Consider the following 21,247-nt stretch of genomic DNA (forward strand, 5'->3'; position numbering starts at 1 on the left):
CCAGCATTTCCCTGAATGCAACTAGTAAGAATAATGCTTGGCTTATTTTATAATTGTCCAGTATGTGCCATTGACCACAGCTGAACATCAGCTACATTGCGTATCAAACGTGAAAAATGTAGTGTGTGTTTTTAAGCTGTATATGTGTGTGTACAGTATTATGAGTTAGAGCTACTAACCATTCCTGAATACACACGTCATTTGACAGCATGCCTTCTTTTTCATGATTGGACTGCTGCCTGGAAGCATAGAAATCGTCTATTATTGAGAAAAACGTTGTAAGAAGCATTGATTATATGGAAGCAGTAATTAAAATGTTATTCTGACCTTTTCTTCATTGATGAAGAAAATAAAATGTTTACCTTGTTCAGCAATGCTTCTGCTTCCTCAGCTGGGCCATTTATCAGAGGTAAAGATTTGTCTCTAAGCAGCGCATTGATTAAAAAACAAACATTTTTTCCACGTCTTCTTTCTTACCCTTTATAAAGCAACAATTTCTGCAAGAAATTTTGCTCCCAGGTTGCATCATCATGGTCCCCTCTTGCAATAAAGGCATTAATCACAGAGCAGCAACAACTGATCTTTTGTTTTCGCTTGAGTCAGTTGGCATTTCGATTTCTGTAATTACTGTAATAGTTCAAGTGATAATTGTACATATTTCCCTCAACTTCACTTGCCCAGTATGTCGTCTTACAGCTGTGATGTGTGAATCCCAAAATAGGACTTGGTATGCCAAACAGAAATGCATGTCTGCCTCTCACTATAAATAGAAACACATTATTCATTTTTGACAGCTCTCAGTGGCTCTAGTGATAACTTTTGATTTTAGCTATATTTCTTGCAGACTGTTTTTGTTGACCACCCAAGGTGAAAAGGTAGCGAGAAATCAGGCTGACGTGCTACAGCCAAGAGTTTGACGTTTTTAAAAAATGGTTTTAAGAAAGACTCGAAGTGATGTTATCCTACACTCTGCTGCCATAGCAGCACATGGTCTAAACCAGCGGCTTCCCTTCTGTCGTAAACCTTCAGCTCTGGTACCCTTTCAAGCTTTTTAGAGTATGTGTATGTATACATGCAAACACAAGTTTATATGTGACAGTTATGAGACAGGCTACTTCAGTCACTGACTCTCATCCACATTGTTACTCATAAGCAGTCTTACTGACATCAATGGGACAAGTTTACTTGTCCTATTAAATTTAATAGTAAGTAAAGTAGTGCCATCAGTCGGTGTCGACTCCTGGAGCCCACAGAGTCCTGTGGTTTTCTTTGGTAGAATCCTGGAGGGGTTTACCATTGCCTTCTCCCGCACAATATGAGATGATGCCTTCCAGCATCTTCCTATATCACTGCTGCCCGCTATAGGTGTTTCCCAAGGTCTGAAAAACATACCAGCAGGGATTCAAACCAGCAACCTCTTCCTCCCTAGGCAAGTTACTTCCACGCTGTGCCATTAGTTGGCTACAAATGTAATAGTACTCAGAACTAATTTTCTGAAGCCTGTCAGTCAGGCTGAGGGGAGGGATATACTGGGCCAATCAGGAGCAGAGGAAGAGGGTCTTCACCCTCCTCTCTCACCTTCGGCAGCAAACACATCACTGAGGATGCAGTGGGGAACAAATAGCATGGCTGTTCCCCACTGAAAAACACCCCTTGGTACTTTTCAAGTACCCCTAGTAGTACTAGTACCCCTGTTTGTGAACCCCTGGTTTAAAGAATTTGATTGCAAAGGGGCCCCTTCTTGCCTTGACCCAGTCCTGGGAGCCACACGTTGGAGAAGGAGTTCACAATGGGGAGGTTCTCACAATCGTAAGAATCCCAGTTTACTAGAAAACTCCGCTTGCTAGCCCTGCATGCTCCCGTAGAGCATGTCTTGAGAACTCAAGATTTCTTCTCTAATCCCAGATCTGTGCTGCAACCAACCAAAATTCAGCCAGGATTGTTCATCTTAGATCTGAACTTAGCTGGTTGATCCTGGTTAAAATATCTGATGTTTGCAGCACCGCTCTGGGATCGACTAAAATATCTCTGCATTCTCACAACGTTCCATGGGATCAAGTGCAGCTCAGCAACTGGGATTTTCTTGTAAAATGAGATTATTTTTATCATGAGGTCACTTGGAATGTGACTTCTGAACCAGGGCAGTAACTTGCCTGCGGCCACCTAATATGAGCATGTGATTCCAGCAAGACCTGACCCAGGGATTTCTCGTTTCACAGCTCACCCTCTTCACCATTACGCTACACTAGCTCCCTGAAATATATTTTGCTTAACACAATGAAATGGTTTTAAGGGAGATTCTAATCTGACTATGTGTTCTGCTTTAAATAAAAGGCTCTTGTTCATATTTGCTTTCAGTTTGGGGAAATGAATTAATTGCATTGAAATTCCATTGTCTCAAGTAAATTGTCTGCACCTTGGTTTAGAAAAGCACTATTGTTCCTCAAAAGGCAAAATGTTAAGAGATAATTGTCCATTCATTAAATTAGGAGCCACTGCATTCCAGATAAGAAGCTAGAACAATAAATGTAATCATTACTCAACTACATTGTAAATTAATGTTATTCCTTCTGGTCCTCCAATATATCAGTGACCTTTCCAAGGCTTTATTTTACACACATAACAAAGAAAAAGTTATATAGCTAATTTTGGCAGTGCTTACACTGATATATTGCTGATCATTTCTGATTATAAATGCTTGTGCCACTTTCTTAATTAAAACGGTGTTATGGTACGACAGAATAGCATTTTCCTCCCCACTAGGAATGAAGGGCTTCTGGGAGAATAAAGAGAGCACATTCTTCCTTTCCTAATCCATATATGGAGTGAGGAGTAGTGGGGAAACCATGAAGAGCAATGTTCAATGCCAAACCAAGATGAACACTGTCTGTAGGATAGAGCAGGCCAGAGTAGAGTGGGCCAATCACTCTCTCAGTCCAACATACCTCACATGGCTCTTGAGACAACAAAATGGTGGTGGAAAGAGGCATGTATGCCTCTCTGAGCTTGTTGGAGAAAAGGTGAGTTATATTTATTTATTAGAAACATTTAATATACCGCCCACTCCGAAGACTCTGGGCAGTGCACAAAAACATGCAAAGCAAGACAACATTAAAATTACATTCTAAATTAAAAACTAAAGTAACTAACAAAAAAGAAAAAAACCAAATAGGTAAACTACAGGGCAAAAGCCTGGCAGAAAAGAAAAGTCTTCAACAGAGATTTAAAAATCAGTAAGGAAGGGGCTAAACAAATCTGAAGGGGAAGGGAGTTCCAGAGAGGTGGGGCAGCAACCGAAAAGGCCCTTTCATGGGTCCTAGCGCCCCAAACCTCTCGGAAATCGGGGACCGACAAAAGGGCCATCTGAGATGATCTGACCAGATGGGATGTAACTGTATGGGAGAGGCGGGTCTGTAGGTAGACAGGCTATATGTGTATGGTTATATGTGTAATAAATAAATGTTCGCCTATGACATCTTGGAACTTCATGTAGCTATGCCTGGTGTCAAGACCCAGCTCGACCCAGATCCCAGAGAAGCCTTCTCTGAGGAAGAAAAGAAGTTGTCCCCTGCAGGAGCCTCTGATACCAACCATGATCCAGCAGTGACCACAGTCCTTGACGAGCTGGCCCTGCAAGAGGAGCCTGAAAATCCAACACTCCCCCATACCTAGACCCTCAGTTCCATTTCAGGCCTTCCTTCATTGTCCCCAGGACCCCAAGAGTCAAACAATATCTGGTAACCTGAGTTTGGGAACCTTTGCACTAGGAGAAGACTTCTCACAGTAGTGTCACGATGTATCAAGAGCTGCATTGCGGTAAAAGAGACATGGTGATTAGGAATACAGTCTGTAGCATATAAAACCTCTAGTGGGCCATAAAAAGGTCTTGGAAAGTAGCTTGTACCAAGGCTTGCATAAGAGCTTACACCAATGGAAGAACTACTTTGGGTCCAAGATTACTTTTCCCAATCAATGCTTTCTCAGTAAATTGGAAACTGCCCTTCCATATGCAGAAGAAATGGACATTGTTGGATCCTTTCCAATATATTTGATCAAACCCTTACAGCTTTTATGAAAATCATTTGTTCTTATAAAAGGACTCGTCTCAGATCACTCACTTGCCTGCCCCATTTAAATGTTCTGGTTTTTGTAAACAGGAAAGTGTTTTTCTAAGTTGCTGGGTCCAATCCACACAACCTCAGGGTGTGCCTGACTGGCTGCTTCCACTTTGCAAACACTTCTCTGCTTATTCTCAAGGTATTTCTCATGTAAAATAAAGATTTATTCCATTTGTTAATAACCGGCTCCCCACCCACCCCCACCATGTGTTCTTGTAGTTGTCTGCAAACCAGAAGATTCTCACCCTGTGCAGAGAACCCCAAGAAGACCTCAGAAACCCAAGATGCTTAACAACCCTGAGGATTCTACATATTACACTCTAATACATGTAAGCATTACTATCAGTTTATCTATTTTCAGAGAACTGGAAATGTTATTTCCTTATGGGCACATAACTGGAGCACTTGCAGGCAAGAGGGAAGTACTAGCAAGCTTGGGGTAACCTGCCAATATGTCAGTTTCGCAAAAAACCTGAAAACAGCCCCAGTGTAACTCAATGGAGTGGAATGTTCACTCAGAGGGCAGTTAACAGTCAATCGGGAGCAGAGCTCATGGAACTCAGTAGCGAGGGATGTAGGAAGAAGAGCTTGAACAAAAAGAATGGGAAATTTCTCAGCTTGAAGAATATTTCTTCAAGACAGTCACAACATCTTCTGCTTCTTAGGGGGAAAGTGCTTAAAACTTTCACCATGTTCACTCACAGGCTCAAGTAATACATAGATATACTGCAAGATTTTGTTGTGGGTCTATACTTGTATGATTAAAATGTTATCAAATACGGTTTTTCTATATAGGCAGTTCTGTTTACAGCACTGGGCTCTGACGAAAAGTGAGGACATTGTTGGTGGGGTGTAATATATGTCCCATCGAAGACACCCTAACAAGCTCCTGTTTATTGCAGCAAATCTCATTTGTACCTCCGACATCCAGCAGTCATTGCAACTACAAACCTAGGATTCCATTCTGTTGCGTTTCATGCCACAACTTCTCTTCCCAAAGCGCAAGGAAATCTTGCAAAATAGGAACTGTAGGCCTCATCCATTTTGAGCATTTCCACATAATCCCTCTGCTCCAAAATCAAACATCCATGACAGCATTCCAAATCTGACCCTAATGCTTCTAAATGGAGAAAAAAGAAAATAGCAATCTGTGTCAGAAGGAAATTGAAGAAGCTGTCCTATAAGTTCCTCTTAAGAGCAATTAAGCCCACTTGCTGGAGGCATATGCATACTATTGACCTACTTAGCAGCAGGTGACAGAATAAATTTGCTTCGTCAGGCTACAGCTATTGCTGGCACTCAGCACAAACTATGGCAGAGGATTTTTTTTTTAACAAAATAGGGCCAGAGCTAGACATTATAGAAGGACAGAGAGCTGCTCCTGCTGTGCATCTCTTTGCTCCCCCTTTCCTGTAGCATCTACTACACCAAAATCTGTGGTGTGACATCATTGTTCTGTGCATTCCCCCAGCCCCACCAATCAGTGATGAGAAAATCACGATTCTGTCACGTTGCACATGGTGCTGCAGTAGACCTTTCAAGAGAGAGGCAAGGGAGAAGTGGCAATTCCACATCTAATCCTTTTCCACCTTGGGCCAATTGCTGTTGCAAACCGGAAATGGCAAATGTATATAGACAAGCCAGGATCTACTATCAGAGTCTCCATTGAATATGATACTGTATGTGAATAGCCCCCTTTTCTCCGGATTCTTTGGCATGCTTAGCTGATTCACACTTTACACAGGAAGTCTGTTTGTTGCCTGAAATGCTGCCAAGTATGAAAGAGATACATGTTTTGTAGGCATAATATGGCCCCTGTTAATTGGCAAAGAAGCATCTTTCAAAGTGGTGATTATCTTCATATTTATCAGGGGAAAACAAACGGCATCCCTCCAGTGGCTTTTGCTGGTGTGATTTTTTGTTTGTTTGTTTTGGTTTTTTAGGTTGTAAACTCCTTGGTGACAGGACACCATAGATATAGATATATATTGCTAGCTTTGAGAACTTTTCTGTTGAAAAGCAGTACGGAAAAAAGAACAGGAATGGACAGCATTCTCTGCGGTCGCCAGTCTAACCATGGTGTTAGGGAGCTGCCAGGACTGTTGTGCAACTTGAAAGTCAGCCCCAGGGCTGTTAAGTGGTGATGTGCAGAACATTTCACCAGCAAAACATTTCAACTCGGAACAGAACACCTTTTAAATAAAGGGCCTGTTTCAAGCTTGGAGCAGAACAACTCCTGTTTCAATTGAAACGTTTTGACGTTCTGAGCACCATTTTGGAGGTCTGCTTTTCCCTTACCGATTGGTTTTCTGGGACAGGCTTGAGATCTCCTTGCTTATTGGTTGGCTTGTTATAGAAATCAAGTGTTGTCATGGGCTACTGTGCTCCCATTGGCTGGGGGAGGCGGCCAGGGGAACACAAAAAGAGGGATTTTCAAATTCAAAATGTATTCAAAGGAACTGGGAGGCAGAGAGAGAGCCCTTATACTGTTTTTCTCTTGAAAAAGAAGATATATCAGGACAGGGGGAAGGAAAGTTTGATTTTGTAGTTTTCTTTTCTCAGCACTGAGTATGATATGCTGTGCTATTGCTACTATAACTATATTTGGTTTCTCTGGATCTCAGAGTGACAAAGGCAGAACTTGGGTCTGCCTTGAACCTTCCTTGAGTTGTGGTTTGTTTTGTTTGTAAGATAGTGTTGTGGTGAGAAATGGACAGTGGCAACTATGTGTTAGGAATGTGCACTCCCGGGAGGCGGTGAGGGGGGTGGGTCCTTTAAGGGCAGGGAGGGTGCCCTTACCTGCCCAACCACTTTTTCCCTGCTGGCGTTCTCCCCCAAAACATTGGTATGGGGCTGCAGCGTACCTCCCTGCAGCCCTGGTCAGCATCAGACCAGAAATGGTCAACCTGCATGCACATGGCACACACACGCCTCGGCCATTTCCAGTGCAATGTTGACCAGGGCTGCAGGGGGGTATGCTGCAACCCCATGCCAACGCTTTTGGGGAGAGAGCCGGCGGGGGTGAAGCAGTTGCGCAGGTTAGGGCACCTTCCCTGCCTCTTAAAGGACCCCACACACACCTCTGAACTGATTCAGCACTCCAGAAAAGGAACGCCGAACCGGTTCGTGCACATCCTGACTGGGTGGGTGGGTGCATGTGTGTGATATTTCTTTGTGATTGCTGTGATGATCTCCATGTCTAGCCTTGAGACTAACTTGTGCGTCTGCTCTGCAATCTGCATTGCAAGGTGTCCTCAGTCAAAATGTGGCTGAAGTTGAGCTTATGGCTATGCTTGCTGCTAAGTAAGGGTACTGCTGTGGCAGCTGTTGCAATGCCAGGAGATAAAGTAAGGAGTCATAATTGTCTGTAAGAGAACAACTTGTGCCAATGATGCTACTGCAGCGCAAGCACTGTGATTGACAGTGGATTCAGGGTCAGTGATTCTTTTTTGGCCATTTTGGACTATGTTTGAAATGTGTGTTCTGTGTTGGCAGAGGGACAGATTCCCTTCTACTGTGTGCTTTTGCAGAGTTTTTCAAGACTGGGTTGCAGAATGCATTGCAAATTGCAATGCAAAACTTGTGCACAGTGCACTCCAGCCATAGGGAACAATGGGGAAACGCAGAGCACCCCATTGTTTCCCATGAGTAGCTCCTAGGGACACAAACATGGGTTGGGTAGTAGTGCATGATGGGTGCTACCTACCACCCAACTCACACACAAAAATGGGCAAGTGGGCGAACAAACCCCCAAAATCCTATAGGGGTTTGGGAGAAAGGTTTAAAAAAAATTTAAATTTTTTTTAAAAATTAAAGATTGCCATCATGCCCTACCACTAAACTCACTTTGGTGTCCCTAGGAGCTACCCATGGGGAACAATGGGGTGTTTCTAGTTCCCCATTTGTTCCCTATGGCCAAAACACCTGAAACATTTTGAGTTTGTTCCACTAAAACAGCCAGCTGTTCAACGGAAGGTTTTGGCCATCTTGCATTTCATTTTGAGCTCAAAGCAGAATGCAAAACCTGTTTTGTGCATATCCCTGCTGCTGGGATGGGCTGTTGTGAACGGTCCGCTAGCAAATTCATACAGGGCTTGCAAGATTTATTAGGTCACCATGATGTTTTGGACTGATAGACGTATTTAAATATGTCTCATTGCATTAGATGGATCTTAGTTTGGAGCTGAATATAGTTGTTATATATATGTACACCGAATGCACAGTACTTTGGATTAGTGTCTTCCTGTTTGCACACTGCTGCTCACAGTTAGCACTAAATAATTGTGTTACTGGTCATCTCTTCTCTTGGTGATTGCTCTATATTTGTGCATTGTAGGGTAAATGTGTCTGATTGTTCTAGGATCTAATGTCTAGCAAGTTTTCTTGGTGTTTGCACATTGGTTTAATACCAATTTAATCTCTTTTGTTAGTGATGGCTGATACCAGTGTAAGTGAGATCTTGATTGGGGCTATTTTGTGTTTCCAAATATCATCCCCAAAAGACACTATCTAGCATTGCTTCATACGGGAAGATTTTAAAAGCTATTAAAGATAAGAGAAAATTAGAATTGTCAAATAATTTCCTTACCATCATATGTTGCCTCTGACTGCATTGTGTTTGCAGGGTGCCTGGTTTCCAACATAGCAGTAAGGGGATATCCCAAAGTGGGACTGAAATGTAAACAAATACAGGCGCGTTCTCACAACCCACACATTCATAGTTAAAGAGTTAACTTTGATCGGCAATCCAGGCGCATCCATGTAAAGTGTGAGAATCTGCTCTTTAGTGCAGTTAGCTAGGATTAAACAATGATCAGTAACTGATTGGTAACTACCAGTCGTTTAATCCTAGTTAACTATGGCATTAGGACTACAGTCAGCACAAAAGCGTGGCTTCACAAGAGTGTGCCCAGCTCACCAATCAGTTAACCCTTTAACTACGGTGGTGCAGACCGTGGGAATGTGGCCGTAGACAATCAGAAACATGGGGGTGGGGGTTACATCAAGGCAGCTCTCAATCAGATACTCATGTAGAAGAAGACTTGTCAGTACTTTTCAAAATAAAGAAGGATCACGGTATAATATCCTCAGGTTACAGGAGTGTTGTGGTGAGAGGAACGGCAGACTGCTGCTGTGCCCCCTCACCTCCCCAAAAAGGAAGAAGAATACATGCCATGATGTCCATGTTAGGGATGTGCACAAAACCTGAAAACTTAGTTTGGTTCAAATAGAACCATATCCAAACTGGGTCCGGTTTTTGCACACTTGAGCCAGGCCCAGTCCATTACGGGTCTGCCTGCATTTGTGGTGGCCATTTTGGAGGTGGTGGCACATGCAGCCACACAGAGGTCCATTGGGCATGCGCAGCAGCCTCCAAAAATGGCCGCCACCACGGCAAGCAGGCCCATAATGTGCTGAAAATGTCCCATAAAGGACCGACAATGGCTGGGGGACATTGGGGAGAGGGGGACATCAGGGGACCTGCCATGAAAGTACTCTCCTGGAGCCCAGCAATGGCATTAAGTCTGCCTTTAAAAAAAACAAAAACGGCTGGACCAGTGGATTTGGCTCAACTTCAAGCCGATCCCGGTCAGGGACAAGGCCTCGAGCCAGGACAGTTCAATGTTAGACCAGCTCAAGATCAAGCTGATTTGCACATCCCTAGTTCATGTGTGAGTCCAAGACAAGGACTGAACTTTGATTTGTACAGGCTATACATGATCATGTTGATCTTAGGTATAACCATTCCAAACTTTATGCTTTCAGAAATCAATTCAGGAGGAAAAACGAAAACCAAGAAATAACAGGTAATTTTTCTTCTGGCTGAAGTAAGACACTGTGCCATTTTGGTATGACTGCAAGAATGTTTAGCTGCAGTGTTAACTGATATTAGAGAACAGGACTATTGCTACTTAATCATTTGCTGGAGAGGACAAAGTTGGTTATTGAATTTTGCTGATTTCCACATCACCTTATGTACAGTGCCACAAACCTATGCATAAATTAAAGTGGGTTTTTTTAATCAAAGAAGGTGCCAAATCCCAACAAAAACATCAACTTTAAAGTTCTAGTTCAATGCACATAAACTTTGATTTCATTTTTTTAAATCCCTGCAGAATCAGTTTATTGAAAAACAGAATAAATTGCTAATGTGTTTACTATTCCTTGAAAACATATAAGCCGGAATAAATTATTCAGAATTTGCAGAATGGAATCTGATATCTAATATATCATTTGGCATTGTAATGATTTGAGGAGGGTCCGTGGCTCAGTGGTAGAGGATGTTCTTTGTTTGCAGAAGATCCCAGGCTCAATCCCTGGCATCAGCGTGGTGTAGTGGTTAGAGTGCTGGACTAGGACCGGGGAGACCCGAGTTCAAATCCCCATTCAGCCATGATACTTGCTGGGTGATTCTGGGCCAGTCACTTCTCTCTCAGCCTAACCTACTTCACAGGGTTGTTGTGAGGAGAAACTTAAGTATGTAGTACACTGCTCTGGGCTCCTTGGAGGAAGAGCGGGATATAAATGTCATCATCATCATCATCATCATCATCTCCAAGTAGAGTTGGGAAAATTCCTGCCTGAAATCCCTGCCAGACAGGGTAGACAACACTCAGCTGGATGGAGCAACAGTCCGACTTAGAAGCTGCTTCATGAGTTCAACTCAGTCACTCATGCATTGGTAACATCCAGATTGGACTACTACAATGCGCTCTCCGTGGGGCTGCCCTTGAAGACTGTCCGGAAGCTTGAGCTGGTTCCAGAATGCTGCTGCAAGGATGCTCATGAGCGCAAGTCCCTTCATGAGTATCATACCCATCCTGCGGCAGCTTCATTGGTTACCGGTCTACTTCCAGGCTAGTTTCAAGGTGCTGGTCTTGACCTTTAAAGCTCTACACAGCTTGGGGCCAGGGTACCTGTCAGACTGTATTCGCCCGTATGAACCAGGGCCCTCAGCTCATCATCTCAGGCCCCGCCACTAACAGAGATCCGGTTGGCAGGGACTAGAGACGGCCTTTTCCGTTGTGGCCTCCCTCCGTATTTTTAAAAAACAACTAAAAACACATCTTTTAAAAGAGGCTTTTTAATGCTCCGTCTTTGGTTATATCTAGTTTCTTTAGTTTTTAGTTTTTATAATTCTCAATTTTTAGCTTTTAAAATAACTTTTAATTTGAAACTTAATACTGATTGCGGTTTTTAACCTGACTTTTAACTTCTTTACTTAATTTGGTTAATTCTATTGCTTTTATTTTATATTGATTTTATTTTATTGTTGTGAGCTGCCCTGAGCAGTAGTGTACTGGAGGGGTGGGGTATAAATATTTTAAATAAATAAACTAACTCAGTCTGCTGTGGTAAGACATCAACACATCATACCTTGCAAGGGCCACTTTGTCTTCTCCTACCCACACTGTGACCAGCTCTAAGTGCTGACACTGAGTAGTGCACCAACAAGCTACGTAAGGCCATTCCAGTGATTCATGCAAGATCAATGCAGGTGGCACAATGAGAGAAGCTACTGTGTTTACTTCCAGAATTGCTGGAGGAACTGTCATGTAGAACTGTCCTTAGGGCAGGATCCAGACCACTATTACCCTTTGCATAATGCGAGGAAGAATGTGCATCTAAGTGGTTTGCACTGCTTCTCAGTGTTTCACAACCACTAGTGGAAGACCTTCTCCAGGACACGTGCAAGATTGCGCAACAGTTGGCTTGTGGCCCGTGTTGCACTCCAAGTGGTGCAGCGTCTTCCACTAGAGCAAGAACTGTTCTAGAGCAGAGGTTGCGTTCTTAGTGCGACATTCTTACGGTAGCGGAAGCGCATGTAACGCTAGTCTGGATCTTGCCTTTAGAGTGCATACAGACAACAGCTTCCCCTAGAAAATGGTGTGCTATACAGGCAATTGGGAGAAATTACCTCTAGGAACAATGTATTCAGGAATGCAGTCAGAGGCGTAACTAGGGAAAACGGCGCCCGGGGCAAACACTGAAATGGCGCCCCCCCACCGTGCCCCCCCGCCGCCGCCCCAACATACTACATTATACTTAGGTTTTTCCTCACAAGCGCCTGCCGCCAAGCCAAGCCACTGACTGGCCGCCAGGCGCCAGCAAAGCAATGGGGGGGGGGGGCGCAGGCGGGGCGGAAGGGACCGCTCGTGGGGAAGGGGGCACTGACACGCTCCCTTGACTGCTGCAGCGCTGCTGCACTGAGCAGGAAACATTTGTATTAACAAAAAAATTTTTAAAAAATTGGTCATGGCGGCGCCCCCCACGTGACCAGAAAAGATGGTGCCCGGGGCACCTGCCCCCTCTATAGTTACGCCTCTGAATGCAGTTGCTAGGAGGTACCATTGCTCATTGGGGCTTTGCCTCCCATTTTGATCCAAGTAATCCTTTTGGACTATCCACGATCTGTATGGGGATGAGAGCAGTCCTTTTTGTGGCCTCTGGAATGTCATAATTTGAAGTCAGAGGGCCAGTTTGGACCATATTTTTCCAACTCATGCAATTAAAGGGACACACCAAGAGTATGCACCTCCTGATGGCTTTTGTGGGCATCCTACTGTCTTCCCGGCACATTCCTTGATTGCATAGGATTGTTTGTCCAAACCGCCATTCAACACACAACCCAAATATTCATTTAAACTAGTATTTGGGTCACATGTAAAATAATGATGCAGAGAAATCCTGCCACCTCCACACAATATACAACTAAGGAATGTGCCAGGACAACGTCAGGACATCCACAGAAGACATCAAGATGGGCACACTCTCGGGTCCAGCATGGGCTGGAAAAGTTTCGCCCGAACTGGTCCAGGGTGGAGCTGACAGCTAGACAGCTGGAAGCCCTAAGGATTGTAGAAAAATTGATTGAGGCAGAGGATATTATTTGGTGCTCGCGGTGACTCAGTGATACACGACATGGACAGAGCTGTTTATTAAATCACAGTCTGCCCTAATCAAGTATAAAGTGTAGGGGGGCGGGGTCTGCTGTTTAAAGGGGGCACACGAATTATGACCTTGGTAAATGCTCCCTCCACCTACAACTTACTTCCTCACATGTTTGTCCTCACAGATACTTTTCTTCCAATCAGAAGGGACCTTCGCTAGAAGGAAAGGTCCTGATGGAGGAGAGGCCATGTGGGGTAGTGTGGCAGGGTTTGATCCCCCTAATCTCCATGTCTCTTTTGCTCTAATAAGCAGGATAAAGAGGTCTGCTGCCATCACATGTAGAGAAAGCAGACTCTCTCCTTCAACCAGGCTGCTGTTGGAGGACACACGTGCATCCCTTGGCATTCTCTGCACATACATAGGTAGCTGCCTTCCACTGAGTCATTGGTCATAGGAACATAGGAAGCTGCCTTATATCGAGTCAGACCCTTGGTCCATCTAGCTCAGCATTGTCTACACAGACTGGCAGTGGCTTCTCCAAGGTTGCAGGCAGGAATCTCTCTCAGCCCTATCGTGGAGAAGCCAGGGGGAGAACTTGGGGCCTTCTGCTCTTCCCGGAGCGGACCCATCCCCTAAGAGGAATATCTTACAGTGCTCATACATGTAGTCTCCCTTTCATATGCAACCAGGGTGAACCCTGCTTAGCTAAAGGGACAAGTCATGCTTGCTACCACAAGACCAGCTCAGCTGCAGCTCTCCAGACACAGGTCTATCCATACGAGTCTTTCCCAGCAATGGGACCTTTTGGGTACAAAGCCGGTGCTCTACCACTAAATTATGGCTGCATTCCCAAGAGAGGCAATTGCAGGATTAATCTCACTGCACCAATCCCAGCACAGCTTTTTATTTATTGTTTTATTTTTATTTTATATGTATGTCCGTCTCTTTCTCCAAGCACTCATAGTGGAGCACATGATTATTTTCATCCTCACAACATCCCTGTGAAGTAAATTAGGCTGAGAGATACATGACTGGCCCAGAGTCAGCATGGCTGAATGGGGATTCGAACTTGACTCTTCCCAGTCCTAGTCCAACACTCTAACCACAACACTGGGTCATTGTTGTGACCCAGTAATGCCCCCTGTCCTGGCATCAACCAACAGCCTAAGAAAAATAACAGTAATGCTGCCACAGATTTATGTTGGACAGTTTTCTGTGCCATACCCCAGTCGTCTCTTCTTTCTCGTGGATGTGCTGTCTGGCCCTGTGCCGAAACAGTTAAGCACACAGATGGTGATTATCTCTGTGTTCCTTATTGATCAGCCTAAGCCATGCATTCCTTTCTAAGCCTGACGTAGCCCTGATAATGTCACTTTTCCACTGATATCGCAAAATGCTGGAGTCTGAATTTAAATGCCTTGCAGCCTGGGCTTAGCAGAAGCCCTGCCTACTGAATTGCAATGTAGAGTGCATTTTGGTGTTAAATGCATAAATCCTTGGAAGCGGGGGCTTATAAAGGGAGTACTAATACAGTCCTAATTATATCAGTAAGAATGGCATTGCGGAAAATTGCCCAGTAATTGCAGAGCCTTTCAGGCTCGGTACAGCTCTGAAATACACATGTGCACGTTTCCTGCATGCCTTTCAGAAGCGGCATCTCCGGGCCCAGCAGAGGACATTACAGATAGTTAGCAGTTTTTATTGTCTATCTTGTGCTGAGATGGAGCTGAGTTGTTTTTATTTTGAGAGTCTGAGTATTCCCATTGCATGCCTCTGGCGTTCGAAGACTATATTCTGAAGGGCTGATACACTTTTTAGAGTACATTCCAAGTAGCAGGGGTGCTTGCAAGCAAAATAACCATCTGAGAGCTATTTCTCATACAGTGGTTGCTGAGTTTGTCCCAAAGAAGTGAGGGAGACGGACTGAGTAAAATAGCCCAACAATATTTTATCGGTTCTGACCTTCTACCTGATGAAGCATTCTGTGAAAACTCAGAAGCTTGTGTGCTCTTTTCTTGCTAGACATTGGACAGCAAAAGATATCTGATAGGAAAACAGCTGTCTACACAAGACCTTAACCTGTTTATTGTTTAAAGAAGTCTAGCGAAGAGGCATTCCTGATAATCCTTCCAACCCCCTACAACACATATCTTGGACATGTAGAAGCTGGGGAAAAGCCCTCTGCACATCCTCAGAGACATGACTCCTTGGCTTTAAAAGCAGGTTCTGTGGCACAACCTTGACTCAGAATTGCATACTCCTATCTCCTTTCATGAAGAACAGTTCTACCCCTGCTAACTGGGCAAAGAAACGCCTTTCAAAATGGAAGAGAGAGAGAGCAACTGTCCCTATTCGGGGACAGTTGGAAGGGGGAGAACAACTATTTGGACGAGGGAGAGCAATTGTCCCTATTTAGCCCAGCATCACGTCTGTTCGGTGGCTCTGGCTGGTGTTTCCTGTGTGTGTATTCTGTTCTGAGTTCTGTTCTCCTTTTTAAAACTGAGCCCTTTTGGGACAGGGGAAGCCCCATTTTTTATCATACATTTTGCTGTGTAGAGAACTTTTACTGAACAGCAGTATATAAATATGTTAAGCAGTAGTAGTAGTAGTGGCTACATGGAACCCCCATATTAAAAAGCCATATACCACTGAATGCCAGCTGCTGCGGTCAAGCAGAGGAGGACTGTTGCTTCCATGGACTTTGTGGGCTTCCAGGAAACATCTGTCGAGAGTCACTGGGGAACAGGAGGCTGAATTAGATGGACATTGGGTTTGATCTAGCTGCATCATTATTATGTTCTTATGTTCAAATTGCCCTGGAGCAAAAAATATATATAAAGTAATATAAATATAATGAACTTGTGGCTCATGCTGTGCTTCCTACTTGTTGAAACATCTGCACTCTTTTGGTTCCAAAGTAACTAAGTTTGTCACCCTAAACATGCTTCCTGGACAGTAAGCCCCATTGCAGGCAGTGGGGTTTACTCCTGAGTAATCATGCATGGCACTCCAGATGCGGGGTGACCCTACCGCGAAGTGAGGTGAGGTGGTCCACTTAGGCAGTAAATTATAGGGCCACCAACAAGATAGCCTCCTGTCCCCAACAAGAGGGGGAGGAGGGTATGTGAAAAGGGAAGAGTGGCATTTAGTGTCCTGCCTCAGGCGCTCAGAGGTCTTGTGTCACCACTCTGAGAGTTCCGGGGGCTTCATTGAACACCACCACCCCCCGCCAGCCTTTCTTCTCTCTGGCTGGCATAGTGTGAAACGTTACGCATGCAGTGGAACACAGTGTTTTGCAGATGTAAAAGAGCGTACTATTGCGCAACTCCATTGTGCAATTTTGTCCTTGCATAAGTGCACAAATCTTACATTTCACCATGTGCGTAACATTGCACAGCCGCTGTTATCCTGAGTCGATGTAATAACCCAGAATACTGAAATAACTGTTGATCCTGGGTTTATATTCTAACTGATTAGTTTTACTGTCTTGAATGGAAAGGATTGATCTGATGGTTTCAAATACTGAGCCATACTTTGGATGAGGGGCATCCATGTGTGGAGCTCAGGGCAATTGCCCCCATGACTGTCCTTAGAGAGGGATACAGGAGTAAGGCAAATCAGCCAGTGTGGGGACCCCTTCCACTTAATTTTAATGTGTGTTAAAAGAATAGGGCCTAGGGTAGTCACTCGGCTTGCCCTCCCATAAGGACCACCCTGATTGCCCCCACACATACACCTCACCAAAAAAAAAGCCCTTTTTATATTGAAGACTACTATATTTTCTTGCTGCTGCTGTGTTGGTTTGTAGATGTATTCTGATAAAGATGTTGCCTGGCCACTTTTGAATAACTTTTGGCTGACAAGATGATGCAGAATACAATTTGGCAAATTTGTCCTGATTTTTCCCCCCATAGCCTGGGTAAAGTACTGGATGTAGAAGATCCCTATTACCAAGAATTTTCACCCGATGATTCCATCTCAAATGAGGGTAATTCTAGCGGCACAAGAGAAAAGAAGCCACCAACAGAGCCTAGAAGGGCAACAGTGAAGATTAGTGAAGGGTGAGTTATGCCAAACAAAAACTAAGCACTGTAAATCAAATGGGGGAGACAGCCGGTTTCCTTAACTTTTTGACTGAAATCAGTGGGGTCTTGGAACTAACTGCTTACCTATAGCTGGATCCTGGCTATTATCAGGAAGAAGAAATTGTAATCATTTACAGCCGTACACCTATATTTAATTGATTTAAACTACATCAGTCTTGCCTTTCCAGGGTCTTCATGGAGACAGGCAATATAATTTTAAAATACATATTCAACAAGATCAGTTTAAAAAATAAATTCATAAGGTTGGCAGAACAAGTCTTTAAGGACTGTCTCTTCCCATATGTACCCCAATTGAGGTCTAATCGGCAGGACTTATTGTCTGTGCCATCTTTGTGTCGAGCTAGGCAAATGCGGAGGGTTGCTCTCTGATATATTATATATTAAACCCAAGGTTTAATATATAATAGAAGTCCCATTTACTAGGGAAAATTGTTATCCAAAATTCTGTTTGTCTGAAATCATGATATCCTTCTTGGTCAGTGAAGCACAGGCTCCACGATCCAGTGCAGAATTAAGCATGCTTTACTTTCATTCACACATGCACACGCGCGCAGACACAAAGTTTTGTGACATTTTAATAGGCTTAGCAGATTTATTGTGGCAGGAGCTTTCATGGGCTGGAGCCCAACTTCTTTAGATGCATTAAGTAGGATGCTAACTTGGCAGATGAGATGTATAGACACAAGGGTATAAAGATGTCTCTGTTTGCACATATGTGTGTACCTGCCAAATGGGAATGATATTTCATGCATCTGATGAATCTAGTCCACAACACTCTTGTTTGTATTTGCTGTTAGCAAATTAACATGGTTACCTCTCTGGAATCAGTTCCCATTTAAATCCCATGGGTTGTGAATTATTCAAATTAAGATTACCATGGCCATTTTAGAACAGCAGTGGCCACTCCAGCACTTTTAAACTAGGGCATTATTATCTTGGATTTTATGGTGCATAGATTGCAACCTGCATGCAGCTAGGGACAAAGGGACATATGAAGCTGCCATATACTGAGTCAGACCGTTTGTCTGTCTAGCTCAGTATTGTCATGACAGACTGGCAGCGGCTTCTTCAAGGTTGCAGGCAGGAGTCTCTCTCAGCCCTATCTTGGAGAAGCCAGAGAGGGAACTTGAAACCTTCTGCTTTTCCCAGAGCGGCTCCATCCTCTAAGGGGAATATCTTACAGTGCTCACACTTCTGGTCTCTCATTCATATGCAACCAGGGTGGACCCTGCTTAGTTAAGGGGACAAGTCATGCTGTCCAAGGCACTGGCTGCACAAAGCGACTGTGTCACGTACTCCAAAGTAGTGTAGTGTAGTGGTTAGAGTATTGGACTAGGACGCAGGAGACCTGAGCTCCAATCCCTGCTGAGCCATGAAACACCCCAGCCCAGTGACTCTGGGCCAGTCACTAACCTCTCAGCCTCCCCTACCTGCCTCACAGGGTAGGTGAGGTAAGTTATGTTTATCCTCACAATAATATCACGTTATGTTTCTCCTCACAATAATGTGAGGATAAACATAACGTGCCCCGCTCTGGGCTTCTCAGAGGAAAAGCAGGATATAAATGCAGTGACTAAATAATAAACATTTGCCCCCCAACATTCTCTGTGATGCAAGAGACTAGGATCACTTGCAGCTTCATTGGCATCCCTGAACTGATTGCTTGCCCTAACAGTTTGGGTTGCTGGTCCAGTTGGGTGAGTTTTGATCCTAAACAAAGACACTTGCACGGATGAGAGCCTGTGTGATGTAGTCAGTAGAATCTTCGATTAGGACTGGCAAGATCTAGGTTCAAATCCAGACTCAACCATGTAGCTCATTGGGACCAGTCTCAACTTATCCTACCTGACAGGATTGTTGTGGGGAGAAGTGAGGAGAAGAACCAGTTTCTGCTCTGAACTCCTTGAAGGAAAGATGGAATATAAATGGAATAAATTCATACTTCAGCCATGTCCTAACTCTTGTTCAAACTGGTGTTTCAAACATAAGTGGCTGCCATACTGAGTCAGAGGTCTAGCTCAGTTTTTTTCTGTTGTAGTAATAGTAGTAGTCTATACTGACTGCTAGCAGCCCTCCCCAATTTCATACAGGAGTCTTTCCTGCCCTACCTGAAGGCTCTGGGAAATTGAACCTGGGACTTGCTGCATGCAATGCACCTGTGCTACCACTGAGCTGTGGCCAAGGTAATTCCTGTGTGCTCAAGGCCAGTAGATATTTTCAGAATTCCTGACAAATTATATTCAAAAACCAAACTATCAACATGTAAACAGTCTCATAACCTTGAGCTAGTTCACACATGCATACCCACCCCTTGATGACAGCAACATCAAGTAAGAATCTGCACATGTAAATGAATGGACTGCCATAGATCTTATGCCAAAAACATTCAGACGTAATACTTTCCATTGGGATCAATTCACACATTCAGCTGCCAGTTTTCAGATATAGTGAAACGATGTCCATGTATGTGTGAACTGGTCCTCAGCCAGTCTGTCTGCCTTTCATTCTCTAATCATGATAGTGAGTTAGCGGCATAAGCTTGGAAAGATTCAGTATATTGTCTGTCTGGTCCCATTTCCTGCTTTAAAACAGAATATCATAGGAACATAGAAAGCTGCCTTATCCTGAGTCAGACCATTGTTCCATCTAGCTCAGTATTGTCTACCTAGACTAGCAGCGGCTTCTCTAAGGTTGCAGGCAGGAGTCTCTCTCAGCCCCATCTGGGAGATACCAGGGAGGGAACTTGGAACCTTCTGCATGCAAGCAGGCAGGTGCTCTTCCCAGAGCGGCTCCATCCCCTAAGGGGAATATCTTACAGTGCTTTATCTGAAACATCTTTGGCCCATACGTATGCAGCCCTGTGCTTGTGGTTAGTCAGTACTGGAGCTAGGAAGACTCAGTCACACAGGGGTATGGGGACAATGGAGCAAGGGGGGATGCCTGTCCTCAGCCACCAGGATCTGAGGGAGGCCGCCAAGGCACGCCCCAGGTCCTTGGCCAGGGCACCCCCTTGCCCCCTCCCGTACCCAGCCACGAATGAAATGCTTGCCAGCTGGGAGCTGAAGGCACACCTCTCTTCCTCCAGCCAATGTTTCATTGAAACACTGGCTGAGCTGAGGGGGGAAAGCCCAGCCAGTCCACATTTGAAACACTGACTGGAGAGGATGGGAGAGGGTCAGTGGCCACGCCCCCTGTGATGTCAGACACAGGGGGTGTGGCCAATACTGCAGTTAGTCCCTGCAGAGCCCCTCGAGGAGGCAGGGAAAAGAGCTCCCAGTCAGTGATTCAATGAGCCACTGATTGGGGAAGCACTGCGTGGGCTGACTAGCCTCGTTCCCTGTATTGGCCACGCCTCCACTTCTGACATCAGATGCAGGGGGTGTGGCTTGGGGCTCACACATGATTAAAAATCAGAAGGGGCACACTCCCAACACCTCTGCAGATACAACAGCTAAAGAGCACCCAGAGGTCCTTCCTATTAACTTGACACTTCTATGATGTCCTTTTAGTTTCTCCAGCTTTGAGCCTGTTAAACAAAACTCAGATTTTATTTGATATTCCTTTGCTCTCTTTTCAAATGTGATTCCTTCTGCTGCAGGACTGGGCTGGGGAGGGGCATGAAACAGCTGGGTCCTGTCCCCCCCAAAGGTGGAGGTTAAGCAACTGATTAGGAGTGTTTACGAAAGTAAATATTGTGACTTCTAATTTCTAAAGCTCTTCTATACTTAATCCCTAGGCCAAGGGTCACGGTGAGCCCCCTGGAAGAGAACAAAAGCAAAGATAATCCTTATGACTATCGAAAACTGCTACGGAAAACCTCTCAACGCAGACGCCTTATCCAGCAGTATTAGCTGCTGCTGTTTGGCTTTCTTTAGCATAATATTTTTTGTATGGTTTTATACTGTTTCCTTTCCTTTTTGACGTACCTCTCTCCAGCATTGTAAATCAGTGGTGCTTTTACTTATGTAAATGCACAGTACTGTAGAGCCTTACAAATAATGTCCTCAAGTTTTAAAGTGTATTTTTAAAAAGAAAAAAAATATGAACAGGATTGTGAAAATTATTTCATTAGTATGCCATAACTTATTAAAAACTAAATAACTTCAAAATTATAAATCATTGTTCTTTCTC

The 21,247-nt window shown here is 44.2% G+C and overlaps 1 protein-coding gene across 17 annotated transcripts in view; it reads left to right on the plus strand.

Annotated features, from left to right (window-relative positions):
• The window catches only part of MYO3A (myosin IIIA), a 168,569-nt gene extending 147,322 nt beyond the window's left edge, over window positions 1-21,247 (plus strand). For 9 of the 17 annotated variants that reach the window (XM_053262732.1, XM_053262735.1, XM_053262733.1 and 6 more), the window contains 4 exons: window positions 4,338-4,447; window positions 9,885-9,925; window positions 16,925-17,071; window positions 20,853-21,247. In XM_053262732.1, coding sequence (XP_053118707.1) covers window positions 4,338-4,447; window positions 9,885-9,925; window positions 16,925-17,071; window positions 20,853-20,967 — 413 coding nt within the window. In that variant the 3' untranslated portion in view covers window positions 20,968-21,247. The other 8 variants (XR_008310019.1, XR_008310018.1, XR_008310020.1 and 5 more) reach the window with 8 other exon arrangements.

This window comes from Hemicordylus capensis, chromosome 6 (assembly GCF_027244095.1).
Source record: "Hemicordylus capensis ecotype Gifberg chromosome 6, rHemCap1.1.pri, whole genome shotgun sequence".
Lineage (NCBI taxonomy): Eukaryota > Metazoa > Chordata > Lepidosauria > Squamata > Cordylidae > Hemicordylus > Hemicordylus capensis.